General features: G+C 55.0%; 15 protein-coding genes across 15 annotated transcripts; 6 read left to right on the top strand and 9 right to left on the bottom strand.

Annotated features, from left to right (window-relative positions):
- Nucleotides 1–38: 38 nt before the first annotated feature.
- Nucleotides 39–2039, bottom strand: K452DRAFT_303210 (uncharacterized protein; the record flags this gene model as incomplete). Its single annotated transcript, XM_033542697.1, has 6 exons — nt 39–1052; nt 1109–1264; nt 1339–1543; nt 1597–1708; nt 1768–1890; nt 1997–2039. The coding sequence occupies 6 exons, from the start codon at nt 2037–2039 to the stop codon at nt 39–41; spliced, it is 1653 nt and encodes a 550-aa protein (XP_033391613.1).
- A 169-nt stretch (nt 2040–2208) lies between these two features.
- Nucleotides 2209–3635, bottom strand: K452DRAFT_292862 (uncharacterized protein). Its single transcript, XM_033541458.1, has 5 exons — nt 3461–3635; nt 3172–3269; nt 3048–3085; nt 2876–2990; nt 2209–2827 (listed from the first exon to the last, which is right to left on the bottom strand). Exons 1-5 carry the CDS (start codon nt 3491–3493, stop codon nt 2452–2454), a joined length of 660 nt encoding a protein of 219 aa, XP_033391612.1. The 5' UTR covers nt 3494–3635; the 3' UTR covers nt 2209–2451.
- K452DRAFT_157800 (uncharacterized protein) lies at nt 3248–3975 on the bottom strand. Its single transcript, XM_033535621.1, has 2 exons — nt 3377–3975; nt 3248–3320 (listed from the first exon to the last, which is right to left on the bottom strand). Exon 1 carries the CDS (start codon nt 3829–3831, stop codon nt 3490–3492), a length of 342 nt encoding a protein of 113 aa, XP_033391611.1. The 5' UTR covers nt 3832–3975; the 3' UTR covers nt 3248–3320; nt 3377–3489.
- Nucleotides 3976–4304: 329 nt separating this feature from the next.
- Nucleotides 4305–5322, top strand: K452DRAFT_238533 (uncharacterized protein; the record flags this gene model as incomplete). Its single annotated transcript, XM_033537660.1, has 2 exons — nt 4305–4628; nt 4690–5322. 2 exons carry the CDS (start codon nt 4305–4307, stop codon nt 5320–5322), a joined length of 957 nt encoding a protein of 318 aa, XP_033391610.1.
- Nucleotides 5323–5511: 189 nt separating this feature from the next.
- On the bottom strand, nt 5512–6173 carry K452DRAFT_238522 (uncharacterized protein; the record flags this gene model as incomplete). Its single annotated transcript, XM_033537659.1, has 3 exons — nt 5512–5571; nt 5644–5843; nt 5987–6173. The coding sequence occupies 3 exons, from the start codon at nt 6171–6173 to the stop codon at nt 5512–5514; spliced, it is 447 nt and encodes a 148-aa protein (XP_033391609.1).
- A 754-nt stretch (nt 6174–6927) lies between these two features.
- K452DRAFT_157755 (uncharacterized protein) lies at nt 6928–9392 on the bottom strand. Its single transcript, XM_033535620.1, has 4 exons — nt 8680–9392; nt 8366–8622; nt 7130–8312; nt 6928–7080 (listed from the first exon to the last, which is right to left on the bottom strand). The coding sequence occupies exons 1-4, from the start codon at nt 9163–9165 to the stop codon at nt 6982–6984; spliced, it is 2025 nt and encodes a 674-aa protein (XP_033391608.1). The 5' UTR covers nt 9166–9392; the 3' UTR covers nt 6928–6981.
- Nucleotides 9393–9624: 232 nt separating this feature from the next.
- On the bottom strand, nt 9625–10994 carry K452DRAFT_322780 (uncharacterized protein). Its single transcript, XM_033544552.1, has 4 exons — nt 10717–10994; nt 10310–10667; nt 10211–10257; nt 9625–10065 (listed from the first exon to the last, which is right to left on the bottom strand). Exons 1-4 carry the CDS (start codon nt 10886–10888, stop codon nt 9701–9703), a joined length of 942 nt encoding a protein of 313 aa, XP_033391607.1. The 5' UTR covers nt 10889–10994; the 3' UTR covers nt 9625–9700.
- Nucleotides 10995–11324: 330 nt separating this feature from the next.
- On the top strand, nt 11325–12233 carry K452DRAFT_157731 (uncharacterized protein). The gene is made up of 2 exons (XM_033535619.1): nt 11325–12067; nt 12128–12233. Exon 1 carries the CDS (start codon nt 11578–11580, stop codon nt 12046–12048), a length of 471 nt encoding a protein of 156 aa, XP_033391606.1. The 5' UTR covers nt 11325–11577; the 3' UTR covers nt 12049–12067; nt 12128–12233.
- A 506-nt stretch (nt 12234–12739) lies between these two features.
- K452DRAFT_354187 (glycoside hydrolase family 18 protein) lies at nt 12740–14232 on the top strand. Its single transcript, XM_033545873.1, has 2 exons — nt 12740–13088; nt 13154–14232. The coding sequence occupies exons 1-2, from the start codon at nt 12759–12761 to the stop codon at nt 14066–14068; spliced, it is 1245 nt and encodes a 414-aa protein (XP_033391605.1). The 5' UTR covers nt 12740–12758; the 3' UTR covers nt 14069–14232.
- Nucleotides 14233–15033: 801 nt separating this feature from the next.
- Nucleotides 15034–16311, bottom strand: K452DRAFT_280819 (uncharacterized protein; the record flags this gene model as incomplete). Its single annotated transcript, XM_033539470.1, has 5 exons — nt 15034–15532; nt 15592–15816; nt 15877–15996; nt 16056–16194; nt 16250–16311. Coding segments are annotated over 5 exons (911 nt in total), but the record flags the coding sequence as incomplete, so codon positions are not given.
- Nucleotides 16312–16447: 136 nt separating this feature from the next.
- Nucleotides 16448–17970, bottom strand: K452DRAFT_292853 (uncharacterized protein). The gene has a single exon (XM_033541457.1). The coding sequence runs from the start codon at nt 17704–17706 to the stop codon at nt 16588–16590; it is 1119 nt and encodes a 372-aa protein (XP_033391603.1). The 5' UTR covers nt 17707–17970; the 3' UTR covers nt 16448–16587.
- A 373-nt stretch (nt 17971–18343) lies between these two features.
- On the top strand, nt 18344–19090 carry K452DRAFT_313631 (uncharacterized protein; the record flags this gene model as incomplete). The annotated part of the gene is made up of 2 exons (XM_033543679.1): nt 18344–18448; nt 18506–19090. 2 exons carry the CDS (start codon nt 18344–18346, stop codon nt 19088–19090), a joined length of 690 nt encoding a protein of 229 aa, XP_033391602.1.
- A 551-nt stretch (nt 19091–19641) lies between these two features.
- Nucleotides 19642–21014, top strand: K452DRAFT_345951 (uncharacterized protein). Its single transcript, XM_033545466.1, has one exon. The coding sequence runs from the start codon at nt 19730–19732 to the stop codon at nt 20945–20947; it is 1218 nt and encodes a 405-aa protein (XP_033391601.1). The 5' UTR covers nt 19642–19729; the 3' UTR covers nt 20948–21014.
- A 1279-nt stretch (nt 21015–22293) lies between these two features.
- K452DRAFT_157701 (uncharacterized protein) lies at nt 22294–23097 on the bottom strand. The gene has a single exon (XM_033535618.1). It carries the CDS (start codon nt 22916–22918, stop codon nt 22406–22408), a length of 513 nt encoding a protein of 170 aa, XP_033391600.1. The 5' UTR covers nt 22919–23097; the 3' UTR covers nt 22294–22405.
- On the top strand, nt 23098–23623 carry K452DRAFT_157700 (uncharacterized protein). Its single transcript, XM_033535617.1, has one exon. It carries the CDS (start codon nt 23277–23279, stop codon nt 23541–23543), a length of 267 nt encoding a protein of 88 aa, XP_033391599.1. The 5' UTR covers nt 23098–23276; the 3' UTR covers nt 23544–23623.
- Nucleotides 23624–23981: the final 358 nt, after the last annotated feature.

The following is a 23981-nucleotide window of genomic DNA, read 5'->3' as shown; positions in this document are numbered from 1 at the left end:
CTGATCATGTCCATCCCCAAAGCGTAAAGCGTTCAAGCTCAGCCTTGGCTGATGATTACTCTGGCGCCCTCCTTGCCCAGAACACCCCTTTCCTTGGCCTTCGGGCTCCTGTCTCTGCCCTTTTTGCGACTGAGGAATCCTAGTACGCCAGATGGGCGCTGCTCGGCAGCCTGTTGTTCTGAGGGCGGGGTGACCATTGCCGAACTCTGATTAGCCATGTCCGACCAGCTGCCCTCCTCGTTCAGCACAACTTGAACGCCTCCTCCCATACTGGTGTTGCGTGTGCTACCGCGCTGCTTCATTGGCCTGCTGAACGAAGGAACGTTGGGATTGCCATCGGGACTCAAGGGATCTGAACCGGCATGGTGGTGGCCGCCATGGGCGTTGGCAAGGTTGGACGTGGGAAGGGGTGGCGAACCGTTGGGCGACTGCGTCGTGGATCTGGATTGCGTATGCGACCGGCCTTGGGTCGTGTTCGTCGTCGTTGGAACCAGGCGGTCATCCGTACAGGTCCTCTGCGATGATGGTGGCCGTTGGTATTCTGACGAAGGATTCGTCTGAGAGCCCGGTTGGCTCGTATTGTCAACCACAGGGGCGCGGTCGGCGGCGACGGCCGTGTAGTTGAAGGGCTCAAACAGCGTCTCTATCATCCTGTGCAGCTCATCTGCACGAATCTCGGCCTCTGTCGCGTCCTCCTTCAAGGCTTCTCGGGGCTTTTGGCGTCTCGCACGCGCCTCAAGTGGCGCTTCCTCCAGTAGAAGTTCCTCGAGATCGTAAGTCGCGTCAAAGTTTGTCTTATCGCTCGACGGGGTAAAGACTGGCTCAATCTCCTTGTACTCCAGGGCCACAAAGTCTAGGCCGCGGAAGAAAGGGTTATCCGTAAAGCTTTCAAAGCTGGTGGCGCCAATGCGCTTAGCCCTGTTCCTCTCGAGGAGCGAGCTGATTGCGTGAAGGCAAGGCATGGAGACGGGCGGGCTGGTAACGGGGTAAGGCACGTCCACTTTACGAATCTTCTCGGACAACTCCTCATGCGACCTGGCCTCGAACGGCCTCTGCTGGCGGTCAGCATAACTTCCAGCAAACGTGCATCAAATGATGCCTTGCGTACCTTGTTGTAGATGCACTCGTAAAAGAGCACGCCGAGAGACCACCAATCCACCTCGCATGAGTAGCCTTTGCCTTCGTAGACCTCGGGAGCAAGATAGGCCAGCGTGCCAGACTTGCTCGTCAGTGGTTTTGCCGGCGTGAAGTCGGATGCCACGTTCTAGGCAGGCGGCTGTCAGTCGAATGCAAGCCATGGGAGGCACGCGCGCGTGCGCGCACAAGGCAAAGACTTACAAAGTCGGCCAAATGCACATGGCCTTCCGAATCTAGCAGCACATTATCCGGCTTCACGTCTCTGTGGACAATCCCTTGCCTGTGAATGTAGCGCAGCGCACATCCCAGCTCGGCAATCCAGAAGCGCACCGCATCCTCGGTGAAGGTCTTGCGTGAAATGTGGAAGCGGAGGTCTCCACCGTTCATTAAATCTACTACGATGTACCTGCAGGGCGGTGAGCAGAGGGGCGAGGAAGGGGCGGGGCCAATGGCACTCACAAGTACTCAATGTCCTGAAAGCTGTATCTTAAGTTGCAAAGGAAAGGGTGGTTGAGATGTTCCAGCATCCGTCGCTCCCGTATGATGTTGCGCACGCTCTCCGACCGTACAACTGTTACACGACGTCAGCACGACGGCTGCAAGGCCAGGAATCCGAGTGGCTTCACCAACCCTCATCTTTCCGAATGTACTTGAGCGCGAAGGTGAGGCCGGTGTCCTTGCGCTCGACGATGCGGACCTTGCCGAAGGCGCCTTTGCCGACGACTCTGAGCAGGCGGAAGTGGTTGAGGTTGACTGGCGGTCGGGGAAGAAAGCGTCGGTCAGCGGAGGGCCTCTGCGGGGAGCGAGGGAGAGTCGTGGCAGCGAGAAGGGGGAGGGGTTGGAGAGGACATGGACATACCTTCGTCGGTAAAGACTACCGGCTTCCCGCTGGAGTTTCCCATTGCGACGACAAAGGGAGCATCAGCGTCGTCGAGGGGGAGAGTGGTGCATCAATAAGGAACAAGGGAATCTGGGTTTCAGGAGCGGGCGGCGGTGGGACTGTGAGGGCAAGCGGGAGGGCCACAAGGGACTGACGGCAGCAGGGGCTAGGGCGATGGAGCGCCATGCACGAGGCGTCGCCCGATGGCGAAAAAAAGAAGAGCCGAACATGAAGAAGGACGATCGCCCCGACACACACGTGTTGCACCGGTCAGCCCGGCCTTCTAGAAGACGCGTCGAATCATGACACGCAGCCGGCTGTTAACGTAGCTAGCTAGCACCTAGTAAACTCTGGGGAAATCTGCGCCTACACGCCCGCCCTTGCGCCGCCGCCCGTGTGTGCCGTAACTGAACCCTTGCAACCTGCAAAAACCCTCAAATGTCGTCCATGCCGCCCGCCGGCTCCTCCTCCTCGCCCGACTCGTAGCTGCCCACCGAGCTCATCTCCTCGTCGTCCTCGCTGTCGTCCTCGGCCTCGTCCGCCGCGTCTTTCGACGCGTACTTCTGCACGTACTCTGCTCCGCCGTCAGCGTCCGCCAATCCCACGTCACCCCGACCGCAAAACCTACCCTTGACCTTGGCGTCGTAACACTTGGGCTCGCGCATCAGGAGGGCCGCCGCCTCGCCGTTGAGCGGGTCCGTCGGGTTCGGGTAGCGCAGGAGCTGCGGCAGGAACACCTCGAAGATGTTGATCATGTCATACATGGGCGACCACGTCTGGTTGATGACGTCTAGGCAAACCGATCCCGATCTACTTGCTCAGCTTTCATTCACTCCCATATCCCGGCAGGCTGCTTACAGCTCGTCAATGTTGGGGTGGAAGATGCGGTTCACAAAGCCGATGCTGGGGCTCTTGTACGGGTACTGGTCCGGCAGCTCCACGTGGATCTTCCAGAGGCCGCCGGCGAAGGGAGCTATGTAGCACGTCAACCCGACCGCACGTCGCAGGAGCTATATAGTGGCAGCCATACTCTCTTCGGGTCCCTTGAAGCGAACATAGAACTCTTGCCTGTCGCCCGTTAGCTCGCCTGGCCAACAGGGTATATGGCGTGACGGACACTGCTCAACGCATCAGTAAACGCCGCCACCCTCGACCTTGAGACCTGAGTATGCTCACTGTTGTCGTTTACGAGCGTAACCTCGTAGTCACTCATCAGCCTGGCGAGAATCACGTCAGTATCCGCGCACGCAGGCTCCATCGTGAGGCAGGTTGCGCATTCGAAGGTGGCGACGGCACATACATCCTACGAACAGGTTAGCAATAAGCCTTTTCCAGCTCGGCAGCGCCAGTCACACATACTTCATGACCTGTCACAGCAAGCAAAGCAATCCGTCAGCTCTTTGTCCTGTCCTATTCCAAGCAGCCATGGCCGATGTGACCTACGTCCGTCTCGATTCTGCGCTTCGGGCTACTCATGTTGCCGGCTTGATCGACGCGATGGCGTAAGGGTAGTCAAGGGTATGTGCGGGTAGGCCGGGGGGCGAGGTCGAGCTCGGAGGTCGAAGGTGGATGGCAGCCGCAGCGGCGACTAGGTAGCTGGGACGGACCGATAGCGGGGAGTGGTTGGTGGTCGCGGGGGCGGGGAATGGCCTAACCAGAGACGGGTGGCAAGGGATACTGGTGTGAGAGGGTGAGAGCGCAGAGAGAGAGAGAGAGAGAGAGAAGAGGGAGCAGTGGCCGGAAGTTGGAGGAGCGGAGGAGCTCAGGACGGGGAGACTTGGGCAGTCACGGGGGGGGGGGACGATCGAAGTCATGAGTCCAGAGGCCGACGCCGACGCTCCAGGGCTCGCTCGCGTCAAAGCCGAACGGCGGGGCACCACGTTTCCCCCCTACGGCACATCAAGCACCCAGCAATGTCCAGACACCCGAGCGTCAAAACATCATCCATGATAGAGGGTGAGAGAGGGTAGCAAGCAGCTGCTCTTGGCTCCGCTCTCACTCTCACGTAATCCGGGCGGTGAGCCTGTCCAGCCGCAGCGGGCCGAGAGAGCACCCTCCACCGACCGGAACTCAACGTACTGCTTCCTGCGCTGCAGAAAACATCACGAACGCGCTGCCTTATAAAATCTCTGCCAACAATGGCTGAACTCCTTTCGGCCTTCGCTTCTTTCATCCACCGCCTTCCATCCACACCACCCTAAATCCCCGGACCCCCTTCGCACCAATGTCGCGCGCGCTTCCCCGGATGCTTCCCGCTCACTCTTGTTTGCGCCGAAAGGGGCTATGGATGCTGCCACGGGCTGCGCTGCCTGCTGTGCAGGCGAGGAACAGCTCTCACTCGCCTCTGGGTGTGCCATCGGCCAACCAGCGCAAAAAGGTCACCATCAACACGCTTCAGTCGCTGTACCGGAAGAGCGAACCGATCGCCATGATCACCGCCCACGACTTTCCAAGCGCGCATGTCGCCGACCAGGCAGGCATCGATATGGTCCTGGTTGGAGACAGCCTTGCCATGGTCGCGTTGGGCATGGAGGACACGAGTGAGATTACGCTGGAGGACATGTTGCTGCATTGCCGTTCGGTTGCGCGTGCGACCAAGGCCGCCTTCACGGTAAAATTTCATGTTGTTATAATTATTTACAGTAAATTGGAGGCTGATATCTTTTGTCCAGGTTGGCGACCTTCCCATGGGCTCCTACGAAATCTCGCCGGAACAAGCACTCGAAACTGCAATCCGCTTTGTGAAAGAAGGCCGCATGCAGGGCGTCAAGCTTGAAGGTGGTATCGAGTTTGCGCCAACCATTGCCAAACTCACCCGCGCTGGCATCCCTGTAGTGGCCCACATTGGGTTGACTCCTCAACGACAAAACGCCCTGGGTGGGTTCCGTGTACAAGGCAAGTCTACTGCGAGTGCTCTTAGGCTTCTCCAAGATGCTATTGCCGTTCAGGAGGCTGGAGCTTTTGCGGTGGTCATAGAAGCGGCACCCGCGGAGATTGCGAGCCTTGTGACGAAGAAGTTGAGAATTCCTACCATCGGTATTGGTGCTGGCAATGGATGTTCCGGACAAGTGCTGGTCCAGGTGGACATGCTCGGCAACTTCCCTCCTGGACGATTTTTGCCGAAGTTCGTCAAGCAGTATGGCAATGTCTGGGCCGAGGCTAGTCGGGCTATCACTGAGTACAGGAATGACGTGAAGTCTCGTGCCTATCCTGCTCTAGAGCACACCTACCCCATTCCCAAGGACGAACTTTCGGAGTTTGAAAAGATTATTGCGGAGAAAGAGGCCGAAGCAAAGGTTACTTAGTTGGTGATCATGGAGTTTACGCCCGTCGAGGATTGGTTTTATACCCTGTCGCTACCTCACCGGAGCGTCTCATTTGTTGCAACATAAATAGACAGACGATGGATACAGATGCTATGGCTCGCATCCTTGTACATAATTGAGCTCAGCTATTATCCATCGACCTATGATATAGACGGTTTGAAACTTACCTTAACCAAATGCTGGCTGAATGGCATACGCAACTACGAGTTCCTCTTTCGTCTTGAAACACTGTTGTGTTTGTCAGTCGGCTTCTATTCGAAACCATTTGAAACCGTCATGACAGGGGGGCGAATAACTCACCCTCCAGAGGTTGCCAAGCCCCTCGTCCAGCCCCGGAGCAAAGACACTGTTGACGTAGCAGAACACGCTTTCGTGGTCCTTAACGCCCAACTTACGTCGCAGAAAGCGAACCACTGTCTCGAAGCTATTCGACGCCGAAACCTTCGCCACCGGCTGACGGAGCTGCGGTGCGGAGCCTACTGCCCGAAAGCGGACGGTCACTGCCTGATGTCAACCCGCGCCCATATGCGTTTAGTGAATCGCAAAGCGACAAAACAGGAGGGGCATGTGAAATGAATAGTAAACGCGGAAACAAAGAAAATTCATGGCGAGAATGCGAGGGCTGATCGATAAGAACACACACCCTTGTCGATTCCTACCTCTCCTGCTCCCTCGAGCGCCTTATGCGCGTCCTTTGGTAAACTCGTCAGAACGACGCTCGCTGCCATCGTCATCGGTAGCTCCGCAGCTTGCTCCTCATCCTCGGCAATGGGCGTTGCGGCCTTCGGTGAGTCGGAGAGCAGCGCGCCAGGGGACTGCGGGTTTGCCATGATGGCAGAATTACTTGTTGACAGATTGCCGCGACACAGAGTGGAAAGCTAAGTTGTGACGATAGGTAAGAACAGCGGCTGGCGTTGTTTGCTAGGCGCGTAGATGTGCGAGGCGAGGCGTTGTATGTAGCTTGACAGGGCTCCTGCTTGATAGGGCTGAGGTCCGTTCGTCTCGCCAAACGGGGATCTACCTTGCGTCGGTAGACACCTTCACAACAACGTACTCCTAGCGTGTTCACTTCATAGAATAAGGCACAATCTTCACCAATTTGCATCGGCTCATTTCCATAACAGCTAAATGTCGAAAGCATGATGCGTAGGTTAAAACATTAGCCGTTCCTCCCTGTCCCCCTCCCCGGCAGCCACGACAGCAACCAGGTGCCATCGTTCCATCTTGCGTACCATTGCCAGATTTGTAGTGACAATACAGGTGAAGATGTATTTACAATGTATGAACGGGTAAGCTGCTCGCGAGCTCCGTACTTCATACCCAAGGTTATTTGTACCTACTAATGCGCCTTGTAAATGCAGAGCAACCGCCGTGTAGTAGGGTATTTTGCAGGGGTACACGCCACCGAAAGGCTGAAAGGCTTTTGGCTCGGTGGATATCCCAAGGAATGGAAACCTCCAACGCCGTACAGCAAGAGCGTACAGTTCGCACACAAGGAAAGCGCTGTCTAGAAGATGGGGCTGGTGGATAAGGTCAGTAAACCAGAGGGAGTGGGTTTTTGAGACCGGATGCAGGACATGATTGTCGATAGTGAAACATAGAAGAATCCGATGCGGACAGCGTTGTGAAGTCAACGGGTCATAAGACTGGTCGCTCCAACTGGTTGAGCAAAGCGTCAAGCTCAGTCCAGTTGTCAGGGGTCAGAGCAAATTTGCGGTGCTTTCGACTCACGGTGTGCTGCTCAACGTTAGCGCCTGAACTGGACATTGCCGATGCGAAAACTTACAATCTCGAAATCGTCGAATTTCTCTCGGCAGTTCTCACAGTAGCCAGGCTTAGGATCTCTCTCTACCGGCTTGTTCTTCCGAGGAACCACAACCCGCCTCGGGTTGTGTTCTTCTTCCGAGTCTTCATGGATGTTCGTTAAGGTTTCCTGCGCCTTACGCTTTGCTGCCCTTGGCAGAGTAGTTCGGTCGCCGTTGAGCGCTGCCCTAACCTCGGCCAAGTACGACGAATTCATGCTGTTGGGAGCGCTGTTCTTCTCCAATACCTTCCGACTCAAATTCTGCAGCTCCTTGCTGGTGTTACCCCGTGCGCCTGGGGCAGCAGCGGTAGAGGAAATCATTTGAGATCTGATGGCTGAAGTGACATTGGATGGTTGGACTCCTGAAGCAACAGGCTCGCCACCAACGAATCTGGGAGCGGAACGGAGACCAGCTTGTGCGCTATCGAAAAGTGGCGGCATGCTGTCGGCAGTATTGGATCGTTTAGCGGGGATGAGCTTCGGCGGGTCGAGTGGCTTCGACACCATGTCCGTGGACTGCTCAGTGTTGCTGATTCGGCGTCGTGACACACTGTCATTCTCTTCCAACGGCGGTCTTTCCTCTGCTTTGGGTGCTGCACCACGCATCCTCGCAGCCTCGAGAGCTGCGGAAGCAGCACGTGTTCTAGGTGCGGCCGATACTGCCCTCTCCGTCTTTGGTTGAGACGGCTTTTGTTGTTCCATCTGCAACTTCCTGACATGGGCTGGATCCTCAACAAAAGGGCATCTTCCCGGCCCCGTCAAGCGGAACTGGGGCCATTTGCCTTCCTCCTTAGTGGGTACCCTCGGATACTCCCTGACGATAACCGGCCGGTACTTCTCGTTCATGCAGTGGACATAGACGTAATATGCGCGAAAGTGGGCCATGTCCTTGGTAGCGACGCCGAGATCTCGATCAGCCGGACCGTTCACCTTCTCATTCCGAAGCAGTTGCGATAAGTCTGCACCCTTGTTGGCCTTTGCTGCAAGTGCGGCATTACCCCTCGTGTTGTGAGCATGGGGCTGCTCTCCGGTATCCGTATTGAACATAGTGTTCAATATGCGGTCGAGCTTCTCCAAAGCCCATATCTTCATGCCCATTTCTCTTGCCTTGACCAAGATATCACCACTGCTGGCATGTCTACGTGTTTCGACATCTTGAAAGAGGCTGCTTTAATCTGTTAGCCTCTCCTGGGAAAAGAACTGTCTAAGATAACTTGCCCCTGAGTTGTAGAGATCCCGGACTTCCTTTGCGCGGTCAGGTCCAGCCCGAGCCTAGATCTCTGCGCATGTTGATCGTTAGAACGATTAAGAAGCGAAGGGTTGATCGTGCGCACCTCGCCCTTGGATTCGGGTGAGGTAATAGCATTTGAGGGTGTCGCTCTTAGGTCAACAGAACTCGATACACTTTGCTCTGGAGGAATAGGACGTGTCGTAATGACATGCGTCACGTCTTTCGAGAAGAATTTCTCTTCGCGCTATTGAAGCAATCAAAGTTAGCATATAGACTTGTTTACAATCAACAAAGCACGTACCGCTCCTAGATACAGCAATTGCCGGACGGCCTTGGAGCGGGCCTCGGCCGGGATACTCTCGAAATAGAAGACGTAATGCGGAAAGACTTTGCGGTAATGCTTTTGCCACTGCCTGATTGTCTCATAATTGTCCTGGACTGCCTTGTTATGGGATTTGTCCACGGGCTTCTGGGCAGATTTCCCATCGCGAACGGCTTCCAACTTTTTCTGCAGCGCGGTGGGGTGGCTGTAACCGGCTCTCTTCAACAGGGCATGACGTCGATGGTCTGCGTCACCCTCTTCGACGATTTGTTTTTTATTAGGTGGGCCTTGGCCATAAATGAAGTCTCTCTGGTCTTGCGCATGGGGTCGCGGTCGCTTAGCCGCGGCTGCCGCTGGCGGTCGGTAAGGCGAGTTTGTGGCATTGGGTACGTTGGCCAGAGGGACGCGTCGCGTCGTCATGGTGTGAGGAGCGTGCGATGGCGAAGGTACGGAGACTGCTGCCATACGTGGCGGTGATGGAAGCAGAGCTGCGGGAGGGGCAATGCGAGCAGCCTACGCGTGACAGGGCTACACGAGGCGTCTTACAAAAGCGCGTGGGCCATGACGGTTCTGGCGTGGGCGGGACGCGACGTGGAGGGAAAAGCAACGACAGGCGGATTCTCAGAGAGAGACGGTGTTGTGTTTGGGAGGCCTTTCTTCGGTGGGTTGTCGTTGTGATTGTTGTGGCTGGCATCCGCAATCGTCAAGCTCGAACATGGAAGTCGCGCTAGGGCCGTCGAGACGGCATTGGTAAGCGAAGCCCCAGCAACCGCGACCAACGTCAATAATAAACTCGGCCATGGCACACACGCACGCACGCAAAAGAACGGATGTTTTCGATTCTTCACGCCCTCGGCCCAGCCACCCCGAGTGCCAGACTATTGACCAAGGCTTGCTTGTGCACGCACATCGGCATGCAAATAACCGCTAGCATCATCCAAATCCATATCTTCATGCCGTGCGCCCATGCAAACACGTCAAAAAACGATCGCACCGCCTGTCACAAGATAAACGACTTGCCCCACAAAGCCCCAATGGTCAGGGCAAACTTACCATCCACAACGATATCCGCCGCGTTGATGTAGCTCCCAGCATTCGAACATAGCAGAATCAAAGGCCCCGTGAGCTCTTCAGGCATGCCCATCCTACCCATCGGATTGCGACTGTTCCATACACTCCGCGCCCTCTCCAAGCCGGCACCCTCGTTCAGTATCGTGTCCATATAGCCTGGGCTGATACTATTGACCCGAATGCCATACTGGGCCCATTCGGCCGCCAAACAGTTCTTGAGATGCAGCAGAGAGGACTTGGAAACGTTGTAGGCGACTTGGGGTTGTGGGTAATTCACGATGTGACCAGAAATAGCTAAGTGTCAGGGTCAGTACATGATCTTCGTACCGAGGATGATCATCTGAAACGCGTCACTTCGACAGTTGATTGCTGTCATGCATAACGCTCGCCTAAAAAACAAGCAACGTCGTCTGGCTGTATATTGGTATGGGGAACTTACAAGCGATGAAGACGATGGAGCCTTTGGACTCTTGCTTGATCATCTGTCTGTCGATAGGTTAGTTCCGAGACAGTCAATATCCGTTTTCTCAGGACATACCTAGCGGCAGCCTGCGCACATAAAAAGGAGCCTGTGGAGTTTGTCTCGAGCACTCTTCGCCACTCTTCGGGTGACATGTCAATGGCATGGGTGCAGCCTACTACGCCAGCAAAGCAACAAAGGACGTCAACACTTCCCAAGTCTTGTACAGTCTCTTCCATGGCCGCATTCACGCTGTTAGCATCAGTGACATCGACCGCCTTGGCAATGATGTTGGCGTCTGGAAAATCGACTGTCAACTTCTGGATGTGCTGTTTCGCTTGTGTTGGGTTGACATCAAACAATGCAAGACCGGATACGCCATGCTCGAGCAAGGCGCGCGCGCCTTCTAGTGCAAGCGTCCCAGCGCCTCCCGTTACTGTGTCACGTAAGTCAAGCCTCAATGGACCGGGTTACCGTGCACGTACTGACTGCATTTCCTTCTACAGCAAACCTATACCGTGCTCTTCCTTCAGAATTGAGATAGTGGGGCATTGGCGGAGGAGGGCCGGTGAGAGAAGCGGCTGTGCCGTCGGAGAGCTTCATCTCGGGTAGCTGGCGATTGACAAGGGCATCGCGTGCATTTGTGTTGTCGGGCATGGTGGACGAGGAATGATGAAGAAGCAAGATGAAGGACAACACGGGAGTGGAAGTATTTGATAAGGTGCTTGCTGTCTGATACAACCCCGCGACAGGCAAGTAACTTATCCGGGGTCACTCGCAGCGGGGAAAACTGCCATCGAGACGTCATCACCAAGGCAGGTCGCACGAGCTGCGGAACGGCAAGTTAGCCGACTCAACGGCGCACGTGGTGCTGACTCGCCCACTCGCCCATCCCCTTCCTCCAGGTCCCGGGAGAGGCATGGGATTCATCGACATTGCGGCATCTAAGTCACGCTTGGCATGCCATTATGAGGCGACCCGCCGCCGTTGATGTGACACGCATCGTCCCGTAACGGCCCGATTGGTCTGGCATCGCTTGCTTTCTAGTGCACCAGCTACTGTACCTGTGCCTCAGCCTCACCTTCGCAATTCTCTCGGTTGTTTCAAAGACGATGGAAGCTGCGTGCGCCGCGTTGGTGAGTAATCCCATGGCCCGGTCCAAGGGAAAAGCGGTGAAACAATATAGAATCTTCGTCTCCTTCTAGACTTGCTTACTGTACAATGGGTTGCTCGTTCCGAATCTCCTTAAAAGTCCGCCTTCCATAGGCTTCCAGAAGATTTCCCGATCACTACAGTCGTCTCAGACCACTTGTGCCTCATTCGTCTAAACCATTCCCCAGTAAACCATGCCACACCACAGCCTTGCCTTGCCTCCCAAAGCCCCGGAAGTGGAGCACTGGCGGGACGAACCTTTCGCCTTACTTCCTGTCGCCCTATACAGCATCGTGGATCTCTCAGATTCAGACTTGGTCGAGCTCCAAGATGTCTGTGAGTCAAAGTGCGAGAGCAATCGCGGCGAATGCGTGCGACCACCGACGAAGTGGAAGTTCGTCGGTGACAACCTGAGCGCCGTCTTCAGATATCACGTTGAGCTCGCTGAGTCCCGTGAATTCGATCCAACACATTTCATTGTCGCCGTCCACACCAACTGGAATAGTGAGGGCGTGCTCCTGATCACACTGGATTCAGACGAAGAAGAGTGCACCACCGACTCTTTCTGGATCAAGGCCGAAGATGCTGGGCAAGCTTATGTTGATGTTTTGATTGGGAAGTTCGAATGGCCCGAACAAAAGCAAAAGCTGGCAATTAAGGGATAAGGAGAGAAGACGTAAGATGGTATGCTACAAACCACGTATTCATAAGCAGCTGACGTTTTTCTAACAGCAATTCGTTCAGCCGTAACTTTACTGGCACTGAAACGGCGAAAATCAGTCGCAGTCCTATAATGGGCAAGATCAGTCCGCGCCCGTCCGAGCCCGGATCACGAGTTCACCATCTGCAAACCGAGCCTCACGTATCCAAATACAGAGAATCGATCGATCTAAAGGCTAGGAAGAGCAACTGCCGGACAGTTGAATGCACTAAGAAACGGGGCCACTGGGCCTGGCCATCAAAGGCCATGATGGACTACTCGGTAAATCCCAAAAGAGCCGCACTGCTGCAGCGTGTGCCTTGTGGGGTTAAAACAATGGAGGAAATTGGCATTGTTCTAAACACGTTTCGAGAGAGACAGGATATGGATGTGGCAGAGACGCAACGTATAGAGAAAAAAGTAAGAGAGAAAACGTGAAGAAGATGCGACAGATATAGAATGGAAAAGAAAAAGTGAAAGCACATTCTTCATTGATTTAAGCTCGTAAGGCCCGAAGATTCCTTGCAGATCAAAAAAACCTTATCCACGGTCTTGGGATTCGAAGGCGGAAAATCTGGGTCTGCGTTGGCGGCTCAAGCAGGTTTCTCCAGCAGGGGCTGCGGGACGGACCATCGGTGGAGCAGCCTCCCGCTCACCGAACCGCAATCTTGCCCAATGCCGCCCATCTCGGATTCCCTGCTCCCCACAACCACTGGGCCACGCCTCATTCTCTACGCGCAGACGCACCATCAGAATGGCGCGCCCGTGTCGCTTCTGCCGCTCATCACCAACCAGACGGGCCTGACACACGTCATCGTTGCCGCCATCCACCTGAACGAGGGTCCGGGCAACATTACGCTTAACGACGATCCGCCCGAGGCCCCCAAGTATGAGACGCTATGGTCCGAAGTGCGCTTGTTGCAGGGCGCGGGCATCAAGGTCATGGGCATGTTGGGGGGTGCGGCCAAAGGGAGCTATTGGCGCCTGCAGGGCAGTGACAACGAGGTGAGTCTGGAATGGAATCGCTGTTTGCAGCGCCACGAGAGACTGATGATGGATGCCCACTGCAGTTTGAGGCCTACTATGCGCCCCTCCGAGACATGATTCGCCGGCACAACCTCGATGGTCTCGACCTTGATGTCGAAGAGGAAATCGCCCTCCCCACGCTCCTCCGCCTCCTCATGCGCCTCCGCGCCGATTTCGGCTCCGACTTCATCACGACCCTTGCTCCCGTCGCGACCGCTCTCCTTCCTAACATGCAGCTCCCTCCGACGACGTACACGCCGCCGCTCCCGGTCCTACCAACTGACATTCCCAGTCCCAGTGCCGGCATCCCGCTCACTGTGCCCCACAGCCTGCCACACCTAAGCGGCTTCTCGCACTTTGCACTCGAGGCCGGACATTCCTCGCTCGTCAATTGGTACAATGTGCAGTTCTACAACGGATGGGGCGACGCGTCGAAGACGGCCTTCTACGACGCCATCCTCGCCGCCGGCTGGCCTCCAAGCAAGGTCGTCCTCGGCGTTCTGACGAACCAGGGCAACGGCGGCAGCGGCTACGTCGCGCCGCGCATGCTGGAAGACGTAGTCAGGGTGCTGCGCGCGAGGAAGCCAGACGCTTTCGCTGGCGTCATGGGCTGGGAGTACTTCAACGCGGCCCCGCATGTCGGCGAGGCTGACATGGCCGACATGGAGGGAACACTCACCAGCCAGCCGTGGGAGTGGGCGCAGCGTCTAGGTCGGGTAGTGCGTACGGCGCTACCAGCGCTGCCTGGACACGCCGAGGCTGGGCGCGGCGTCGAGAGACCCTCGGAGCGCGCGTCCGGCGCTGGGCCGATGCCCTTGCCTGAGACGCAGGTGCCTTGGCCGCCAGAGAAGGTGCAGCAGCTTGTTGATTTGGGGTTCGGGCGCCCGCGTGTTGTTGCTGCGTTGAATGCAACGGGAGGCGACGTCGAGGTGGCGGCGGGGCTCCTATTTGAGGAGTGAGGCCGTTGGGGCGCCGTGTAGATGGCTGCTAGATGGTACCAGATGCATATGATCCATACGTGTCTGCTGCACCACAGCAAATGTTCAAGTCACAATGCGGTGCGCATGCCTAACCGCTGTACATACAAGTTTCAGACATAGATATAGAGAGTCTTTTGTCTCCCAGAATGCACATGCATGTGATTGGTGCAAGTTCAGGTTCTTGTGTGTGTACTGGACTCAGTAGTTACTTGGTGTTTAATGCTTTCCCTGCTTTTTTGTTCCTTACGCCCATGTCCTGATCATCGTATCTGTTCTTTCAACAGCACATAATCAAACCTTTTTGACGGAGGCAGCAGAAAGAGCATGGACGGGCGAAAAAGTAATGAGGCTACGAAGCTAGGGAGCAAATCAAACCAGACAATATCCAGGGCGGCAAGCAGGCTCATAGCTTAGCCTCATCCTTTCCGTCCTCCATCCCTTTCGGTTTTTCATTTCATATTTCATATGCTTCTGTCCGTCTATTTGCTTGTCTGCAAAGAGACACTAGGAAAGCCTCCTTGCGCCACAGCTCCAGAGCAGTCAAAGAAATGCGACGTACACCACCTAGTGAATGTTCGGCATCCCAGCACGGCGAAATCGGCATTCCTTCTCAGAGAAGAGGCAAAACGAGACGTGCTTCGTTCCTAGGCCAGCCAGAACAAAGTGGGTCACAGGGGCTGGTAAGTACTACTAGGAGTAGGAGTGCAGACATGAAACCCCCTAAAGGATGGTGCGCGGGCGCTAAGATGGAGCTCAGTCCGCTGGCCAGGCCGAAAGGGGCAGCTTGTCGAGCAACGTCGAACGTCTAGGTGCCGCCACAGCGGGGAGCCTAGCTGCTGACTAAGGAGAGGCCCAAAACGGCAACCGCCTGCACCAACGTCGAACGTCTGGGTGCGGGCGCGCGGGGGGTTAGTAAGCTGGCGATAAGGCTGTCTTATCTGGCTGCGAGAGGAGAGTCTTGTGTGTTTTTAGTATGTGTCGGTATGGACCTCTGTATGTACGTATATACAAACCGCGCCGTTCCCCTCCCTCCTCTCGCTTCTTCTTTTTCCTTTCCATACCCGCCAGCTCAGCAACGCTACTCCTTCAGCCCAACTCTCTCCGCCACCTTCTCAGCAATGCCCTCAAACGCGACTACGCGCGGGCTGTCCGGCGGCTCGGCAACAACGGTCGGCTTCCCGCGGTCGGCATCGCTGCAGATGGCCGGGTGCAGGGGGATGGAGCCGAGCAGTGGAGCACCGAGCTGCGCGACGCGGTCGTGCATGTGCGCGGCGCCCATGGGCGACGTGAAGATGGGGGTTTCGTGCGCGCAGTGCGGGCAGTGGAATGTCGACATGTTTTCGACCATGCCGAGAAGCGGGACAGACACTTTCTTGAACATGTTGATGCCCTTGATGGCGTCTTTGAGGGCGATGTCCTGCGGAGTGGACACGATGACGGCGCCTGCGTGCGGAAGTCAGCGGAGGGTGATGAGCAAATGGTGGTGCGTGAGGTCGGCGCACCGTCGAGCTTGACTTGCTGCGTAATGGTCAGCTGCACGTCGCCCGTCCCCGGCGGAAGGTCCAGCACCAGCACGTCCAGGCCGCCCCATTCGACCTCGTGGAGCAGCTGCTGCAACGCCTTCATGACCATCAGGCCACGCCAGACGACGGGCGCGTCTTCGCCGACCAGGTAGCCCATGGACATGGACTTGACGCCATAGTTGGACAGAGGGATGAGTTGGTTGTCTTTGGGCGTCCAATTAGAATCCAGACCAGGGGGCTAGGCGAGGGAAGAGCAGGACTGACTGGCTGAGAGGCGCGGTTCGCCCGACAGGTTCAACAGGGTTGGAATTGAGGGCCCAAAGATGTCCGTGTCAAGGATGCCGCTGCGGAGACCGCGACGCGCAAACGACAAGGCGAGGTTTACTTGAGATGGATTATTTTAGTATCCTTGGTCTTGCGCGACGAAAGCTACGGCTACGGACCTGCTATCGTCGACTTGCCCACGCCGCCTTTCGCAGAAGACACGGCTATCACCTTGCGCACATCCCGGATGCTGCGCTGTTGCGGGAGACCGCGCTGCATGCGCGGGATTTGCGGCGGGGCGCCGGAGCGCGGGAGACCCTTTGGTTTGGATGAGCGCGGGATTGCATCGGGGGCGCGTCAAGTGCTGGCATACCAAGGGGTTCTCATGGCGCAGCGCCCGCAGCGTCGAGAAGAGGCGCGTCGGACAGCGCATGGTTGAGGCGTGACGTCTGGAGTCGCGCGGCTTCGGCTTCGTGCCGGGGTCGATCGCCGGCCAGCCCTAGCCGCCAGCGCTCCCGACTCGTCCGTCTACGTCTACATACATCTACTACGTGTCGGAGTGAAACGGATGTTTGCGCTTCTGTTGCGCGGGGTATCTAACGTCTTAACTACTCTTCCCCATGCCCTCCCTTCGTTATTTCGTACTTCGTAAATGCTGACCGTCTATATGTATCTTCAAGCAAACATCACCGCTCCAAACGCCTACAATGTTCAGTCCGAGTCGTATCCCACCAACGTCCGAGGGTTTGGCGTGCTTGATGCACTGGTTTGCTCCGCCTTCTCCTCTTTCGCTGATAGTGCAACTCTCTTCGCAGCTGGCTCATCGACGTCGTTGTCAGTGTTTTTCTCACTGCCATCATCAACATCATCGCTCTTCCGCTTTCTTTTCAGCCCGGCAATGACGTGGGATCCTCTCTGCTTCTTGACTCCCAGAAATGGGTCCATGGTCGCCCGCGTATTACCAGCAAGTGCCTGTTGCAAACGGGCCTTGCTCTGATCCGCCTTGCGTGCAGCTTTCGTCAAGCCTTTAATGACAATGGGGGCTGTCTTATCTTGCGCCTCCTCAAACAGGGGCTTGGCAGCTGCTCGCTCCAGCGCGCCGCGCTCGCCTTCTCCTTCAGCACCAAACTCGATCAGTTTCGCGCGCCTTCTATCCTCCTCGATCTCGTCGACAATGTCCACACCGAGGCCAAATTTATTTTGCAGCTCTTCGCGCACGAGGTTTTGCTTCTCGCGTTCTTTCCGTCCCGCCCGGAAGTTCTTCCGCAGCGCACTGCTCCTGGCGTAAGGATCTCCCCAATCCTTATCGCGCAGCAAACGTAACTGCTCCACGCGATCTTCGTCTTTGTGCCGTTGCTCACGCTCATTTTTCCGGCCCTCCAACGCCGCAAATGCGTCTTCGCGCCTGCGTTCCCGCTCCTCAGGCGTCAGGATTTCGTTCCCACCCTCGCCGAACTCGTCCGCCGTCCGCGCTGGCCCGTAATCCCGCCGCCGTGCGCCGCTCTCAACCACATACTCGGTGGCGCGCGGATCCGTGCGGAAGACGATTTCGCCACCGCACGCCGTGTGTTTTAGCCGGAACTGGTAGATGGGCGTGGTGTAGTAGTTCCCGACGCGCTCCTTTTCGGCGTTGAAGCGCACGCCCTGCCCGATGATGCTTTCGGGTTTGCAGGTCGTGCACCATATCGCGAAGGGCATCTCGAAGCGTATTGTCAGGATGCCTTTGTTGATTTTCTTAGCACGCGCCCCCAGCGGATGCGAATTTTTATTAAAAGACGGCGGATTGGTTTCGTCGGGCGCATAATAGCGCCCCATATTGAACCCTTGCATGGTTGGGGATGGGGCGCGCGGAGCGCGATCAGAGCGATGGTATAGCTTGGGAGTGTGAGCGGAGTCTTCTGTGCTTCGCGCCTTGTGTGTTTTGTGTGCGATGTGTGGGGAGTAAGTGGGTGTTGTGTGTCGGGAGTGGTGGAGGAAAGCTGGGGTCCATGCATGCGGGCTGTAGGGCTGAACTGAACCTGCACCATGATGATTCTCTGCACGTGACGACCCATCACCCAGGTTACCGTCCTTGGTGCATCTTTAAACTTCGACACGTTACCAGTGGTAGAGTCTTCTCCACCCTCCTAATTTCATCCTGCTTATAATTATTTTCCAGTGCGGTATCTGTGTGAAGCATAATTCGTCACTGTTTGGATCCAAAAACGACTGTTGGCAAGAGATAATCACTTAACACTGCCAAACTAACCACTACGCAAAGCGAAATTTGTGTGGTTTATTTATTTAAAGTTTTCCTGGAGCATGTCATGGGTTTTTTGGCCCTTGGTCTTGTTACATCGTGCTTTCCCGAACGGTCGGTCTTGACATTTGGACGAGATAAAGCTTCAAGCCTTCTTCTTCCAATCTACCTAACCTAATTACAAGCCTACTGGACACCTATTAGCCAAATGTATCACCACCTGTGAAGATGCCCCGCGGAAGAAGAGGATTACAAAGAGGATATCGTGGTAGAGGCCGTGGTCGCGCAAGGACACCTCCCCCTACTGCCGAAGAATTTCGAGCCCAAGTCGCAGTATGCCATGCGCCTGTTGCACTCTGGCGTCGACACATACTGATTCGACATACCTAGGATTGGGAGCGATGGGCGCACGGCTTTGAGCCTGCCTTACCCCCTCACCTCCGTATCGCCCATCTTCATCAGCGCCCAGTCACACTTGAGGTTGCCATGGCCGGTAACTTTCGCACGCGACCCCTTGAAACAGAAGACATGCGGACTATTTGCCAGCTGCACAGACTTATACGTCCTCGCCGCAACACTGAATTTGGCCGTCGAGAGACCATCGAAGCCCTGACTTCAGCGCTGCGACAGCGATTTGGAGATAATGGCGGCGTGGATTTTCCTGGCCTGACCAGACGCGACATAGCCAGAGCACGAGACGATCAGGGTGAGCCGCTCCATGATGACCAGCGAGATCACGGGGATAGCGAGGAACTGAGTGAGCCGCTCAGGAACGGGGCTACAAATAGCGAAGAGCAATCAAGCTCTACCGTTGCGCCGGGATCAACCAGTCCTGATGAGCCGCTTCGAAATAGAGCCACAGAAAGCGAGCAGCAATCAAGCTCTACCCTTGAGCGGGAATCATACAGTCCCGTAGCCCAGAAAGAGTCTAGCGACGATTCAAGTTATCATGAAGATGAAGAGGATTATGACTAGACTGCCGAGAGCAAAGATTGATGACCAACCCGCATACAAAGAGACGAACAAGCGAACATGTACTTAGCGAAGCACCTACTAGAGGTCTGTACAAGGCCGCGGAATAGTGTCATTCAATCAGTATGGTAACCTATTCACATACATTCAATCCTCTGTAAACAATGTCTTTGATCTGCTTAATATGCAGCGCTATCTAGTTGCCTGGGAACTGCTTCATCACTTGCCGAATATCTATCGACCCCCGAGCCAGCCTTTTACGCTCCAAATAATCTGTTAAATCCGCTTAAGTGTTAAGTGTTTTACTCACTTTTGTACTCTACCATTTCCGCACCTCGGAGGCTTTCTAAAGTACTCAATTGTGGAAATAAAATTTACTCACAGCTATTGAAGGGGTACTTCATAGGTACAGTAGAGCAAAACCAACAAGTGGCCGTGAGGGACGGCCAATGGGCGAGAGGAGAAAACAGTAAAGAGGGCGGGGAATTATCCCGAACCTTATTCACTAGGCGTCCAGTTTCTTAATAACCTGACTTTCACTCAACTTCTCTTAACGCGCAACTTCAAGCACACGTTCATGTTAACTAAGAGCGTGTTAACAGCCCGTTAGCGCTAATAGTTAGTCAGCCTAGCTGTGTTTGTATGCGCAACTTGAACTCTCTCTCTCTCTCTCTCACTCTCTCGTTCAACCATCTCCCATTCGACCCAGTCTCCAACACCTCACCACCGATAACGATGCGGGGCAAACGCTCTTATGAGTTTGCCAAGGTCATACAGGCTAAGGCACAGGAACTCGAAGAAATGGTCCCTAAGAACATTTGGCCCTCGGCCACCCCCTGCAAGTTTCGCCTCGCATTAACGAACCTCTCAGGTGGCATTCACGTACTAAACTTGCGCGAATGCGACCCTAAATTCATCGCCACACTCAACAACCTCTTCGCCCACTATAACTCGGACCGCGGAGAGACTGGAGTCATTACTTGCTTGTTCGCGGCGGTGAAGGACCGCCTTTTCACCGTGGAAGACAACCCCCATGAACCGCCAGGCCTCATTCCGGTAGATTTAAGGTCAAGCGAAGTATTCGGGCTACCGGGTCTGACCATGACCGATTTAAAGACGGCCGGGAAGATGGTAGAGGAGTACTTCAAGCGCAACGGGACTGTCGGCGAAGGAGGTGAACTAGACCCCGAGGACCTCAAAATACCAAAAATCCCCATGAACTCGAAGGCTAGGCATATTGTTGAACACCTTCTACGAAGCCGACCGAAGTCTCCATTGCGTAGCCAGTATACCAACGATTCGGATGGCGACAAAGCGTGGGATTACGATACGGATGAAGCCGACCAATTTCGCTGGGAGGAATGCTGCAACCAAGTGGAGATCAACTGGGAGCATGAAATTTCCGAGTGCATCCCTCTCCACCCGCTCAACCTTCGGCAGCCGAACAGCGAAAATGAATACCATGAAGTTGGCGCGAGAGAAGGTCGTGATGAGGCGCTCTCTCTCAACGAACTAGGTGGAGTTGGTCGCGACTTTTACACTCCGAGTGATTGGGATTTCGACTTCGTTTACAACTTATGGGTAATCTCGATCATCACTGAAACCGAAATGCAACTTGCACACGAGTGGATTAGTTGGGCATTCACCAAACGCCTCTTCACATCCCACAACGCTGATATGATGTATTGTACTACTTCCCACGACATCAAGACTGCTGCGTATGCTCTGGCAAACTACCTTGACGAGGGCTGCCCAGCTGATTACACCAAAGGACCGGGCGTCGTACGCGAGGACAAGAAAGTTATGAAGAAGAAGAAGAAGAAAGGTCCCGGTCGGGTTAAGTTTAATTTGGCTGGATAATGGAACTGACTTGGACATACATGAGCTTTGGAATAAGGAAGAATCACACAGCACGATGAAGGATAACCTTTGTCTTAGTGGCAAGTAAAATCGACTGACAGAATCTGGTTACCTGGTAGTTCACTTTCAGATACCCGTGCTGGCTATGGATAGATTCAGAAGCAATTAATTTTCCTCGCATCACAGCGACATGAGTATTCTTTTGCTTGTGTATATGATCGCGCTATGAGCACGTCTTGATACAATCAGCTCATCGCCATTTCCGCTATTATTTCACTTATAAAAAGTCGTGTTTACGATATTGATATTATTATTAGACAGTTTCTCCTTTACAGCTTTCTCAAGGAATCTCAAGTTTAAAGACAGACGGTGGGATGGTAAAGTTGGTAAGATTGAAGCTACAACTTGGTAATTGCTACTTCCAACCCTTCTCCGCATCACCAACTGCTTTCTACCTAATTGATCTAGATGTATGATATAAGGATGTTCTTAATCTAACATTACCATTTGCCTCTATGACCTTTATTTTTAATTCATATGTTAGGCATGCGGAAGATTTTAGTTTCGTTTTCCACAAGTTTATTCCGATATTTGTTCTCTCTACCGTGTAATAAACAAATACCCGGTCAATCGTATGTATTCCTAGTTCTATGTTATTATAGTACGATGCTGATTTTAACTTAACTTTGTCAAAGCATCGTCGACCAAAAAGAAAACAATAATAATAAAACAGTCTTTGGAGCCGATGTCTTTGGAGAGTTCTTCGCTTGAGTTTAATAGGATATCTTTTAGGATTTGCAACACTACTGCCGTGAACATTCTCTTCACATCACTGAAACAAGCTCCACCGTAACCGTTGTTGTCCCGAACTGTTCATTGGTCATCTACCCTTTCTCATCATCACACTTGAACACATTTTCTTTCCAATGCCCATGAAAAACCAGTTCTAGCACAGATATGTAAAAGTAAAGTAGGAGCTTTCCAAACCATAGTGGTCTTCACCAGCATCGCAAGCAGAGCACTTATACGCCGGACAGCTCTTCATAAACCAACCAACGCACAAAAGACTCGTCACGAGAAAGGAAGAGCAGTAGGCAGTACCTCAAACAGCGAGACCAAACCCCCACAGCACTCACTGATAGCAAGGCCCAGTAGCAGCGGCACAGAACACTGCAGTGACCACCACCATAACCCACCATTATCTGTAAACAGATTCTCTCGGACCAAATCTTAGGCCCATACCTAACTAAAACCAAACAAACAAACAAACCAAACCAGCGCCCAGCCCAGCCCACCAACCCACCAAACACAGCACAGCACAGCACAGCATCCGTCGGGCACCCCCCGACGCCTCCCCACCGCTACTGCTAGACAGCACGCCCGCAGCCGCTTACCCCGTCGCCACCGGGCCAGGCCGGAGCCGAGACGGCAATAACGCACACACGCAGGCAGCTACTCTTACTCCCAGAGTAGGGCGCAGGCGGCTCCCGGCGCCGGCGAGGACGGCGAGCCATGGGCGACGACGGGGCGGGTGCGTGGTGGGTGCTCTAAGAGCTGCCCTGCCTTAAGCTGCTCCACAGATCTCGGGACGCACGGCACGGCCGGGACAGGGCAAGGGCAATGCAGCCGGGCAGGGCAAGGCAGCAGGGCACCACGGGCGACGGGCCAGACCGACCGACCATTCACCCACCCCTCGGGTGCGCCGGCTGCGGTTGCAGGGGCGCGGCGTTCCGAGCCGGTCTCTGGGTTGGGCCGTGCTCCTTTGCGTGGGGGTATGCTTGGGGCGAGGGTGTGGGGGAGGGGTTGGTCGGTCTGGGGAGATGTGTGGAGGGAGTGAGGAAGGGAAGGGGAGGGAAGGCGGGGTTGCTGGGGGTGAATGTTGAGGATGTGTTGCTGGTGTTGCTGTGCTGATGCTTGTTTTGGTTCGGATTGGGCAGGAATGTGGTGCAGTCCAGACGTTTGTTGTCTCATCGTTCAGTGAAAGCATCACGACGAAGCATCCCTTGCGCCAGCGCCGCAACAGCAACCCCACCACAAACCGCAAAACCAAAACGCAACAAACGCCGCAAGTGTCTTACGCGCTGGCAGAGTAGAGTACCGATGCAGCAAAACAGCCCACGTCGCCGCGCCGCAGCGCAGCCGCAGCCGCCCAACCCAACCCCCCCATGCAAATGCCGCAAACGCGCCAAACGCGGCCAAATCGCCAAGGCACGCAAAGAACGGCGCGCGCCGTCTGACCTGCCTGAAGAGGCAATTCGCCGGCACAAGCTCGCGCGGCGGCAGAGCCGCGCGGGACGCGTGCTTGGCGGGCCAAATCGTCATCATCATCATGCCTGCTCGCTGCTTGCGGAAGGAGCGCCGTTCGTCGCGGCTGGGGGAGGCAGGATGGGGCATGACGATGCGACAAGAGCGGCGGCGTCATAAGCAAAAAAGAAAAAATGGGATGCCAGTGATGATCGATCAGATCAGCGCAATGGCATGCATGCCGATGGCTGTCTGGCGGGCTAAAAGCAGCTACTGCACAGCTAGTTTTTTCCTTCTTCCCACTCTTCGTGTTTGTGGTGGAGTTGGTGGTTGGGGTGGCGGCGCGGAATGAGAGAATGAGACGTCAAGATTGGAGAAGTGCATGGGGGGGGGCGCAGCCACGGCTGTGTCGATCTCGATGATGAAGGAACAAAAATTCGAACATGACGGACCTGGAGTGTCGTTGGCGAGTCGACCGTCACGTGTCGGCCCTTGGTGGTGGTGGCGGTAGGCTCATCCCCACACCATGGACCGGGGAAGCGAGACGATTGGCGCTCGACGGAACGGTGCAGGAAGAGCCGTGATGGTGGTGATGATAGTGGTTGGTGGTTGGAGAGATGTCGAGCACGTGAGCAGCCAGCGCCGGGCTACCTCTTCTAGTGCGGGGAAGCAAACAACGGTACCGGGCGGCAGACGACCAGGTCTCGAATCTTGGATGATCAGCTGGGCATGTAAGATTTTTTTTTTTTTTTTTTTTTTCTTATCGTTCAGGAATTTTTTTTTCCTCTTT

This window comes from Aplosporella prunicola (genome assembly GCF_010093885.1).
Source record: "Aplosporella prunicola CBS 121167 unplaced genomic scaffold K452scaffold_72, whole genome shotgun sequence".
In the NCBI taxonomy this organism is placed as follows: domain Eukaryota; kingdom Fungi; phylum Ascomycota; class Dothideomycetes; order Botryosphaeriales; family Aplosporellaceae; genus Aplosporella; species Aplosporella prunicola.
Note: the sequence above shows the minus strand (reverse complement) of the source record. Positions and strands in the feature narration are given on the sequence as shown.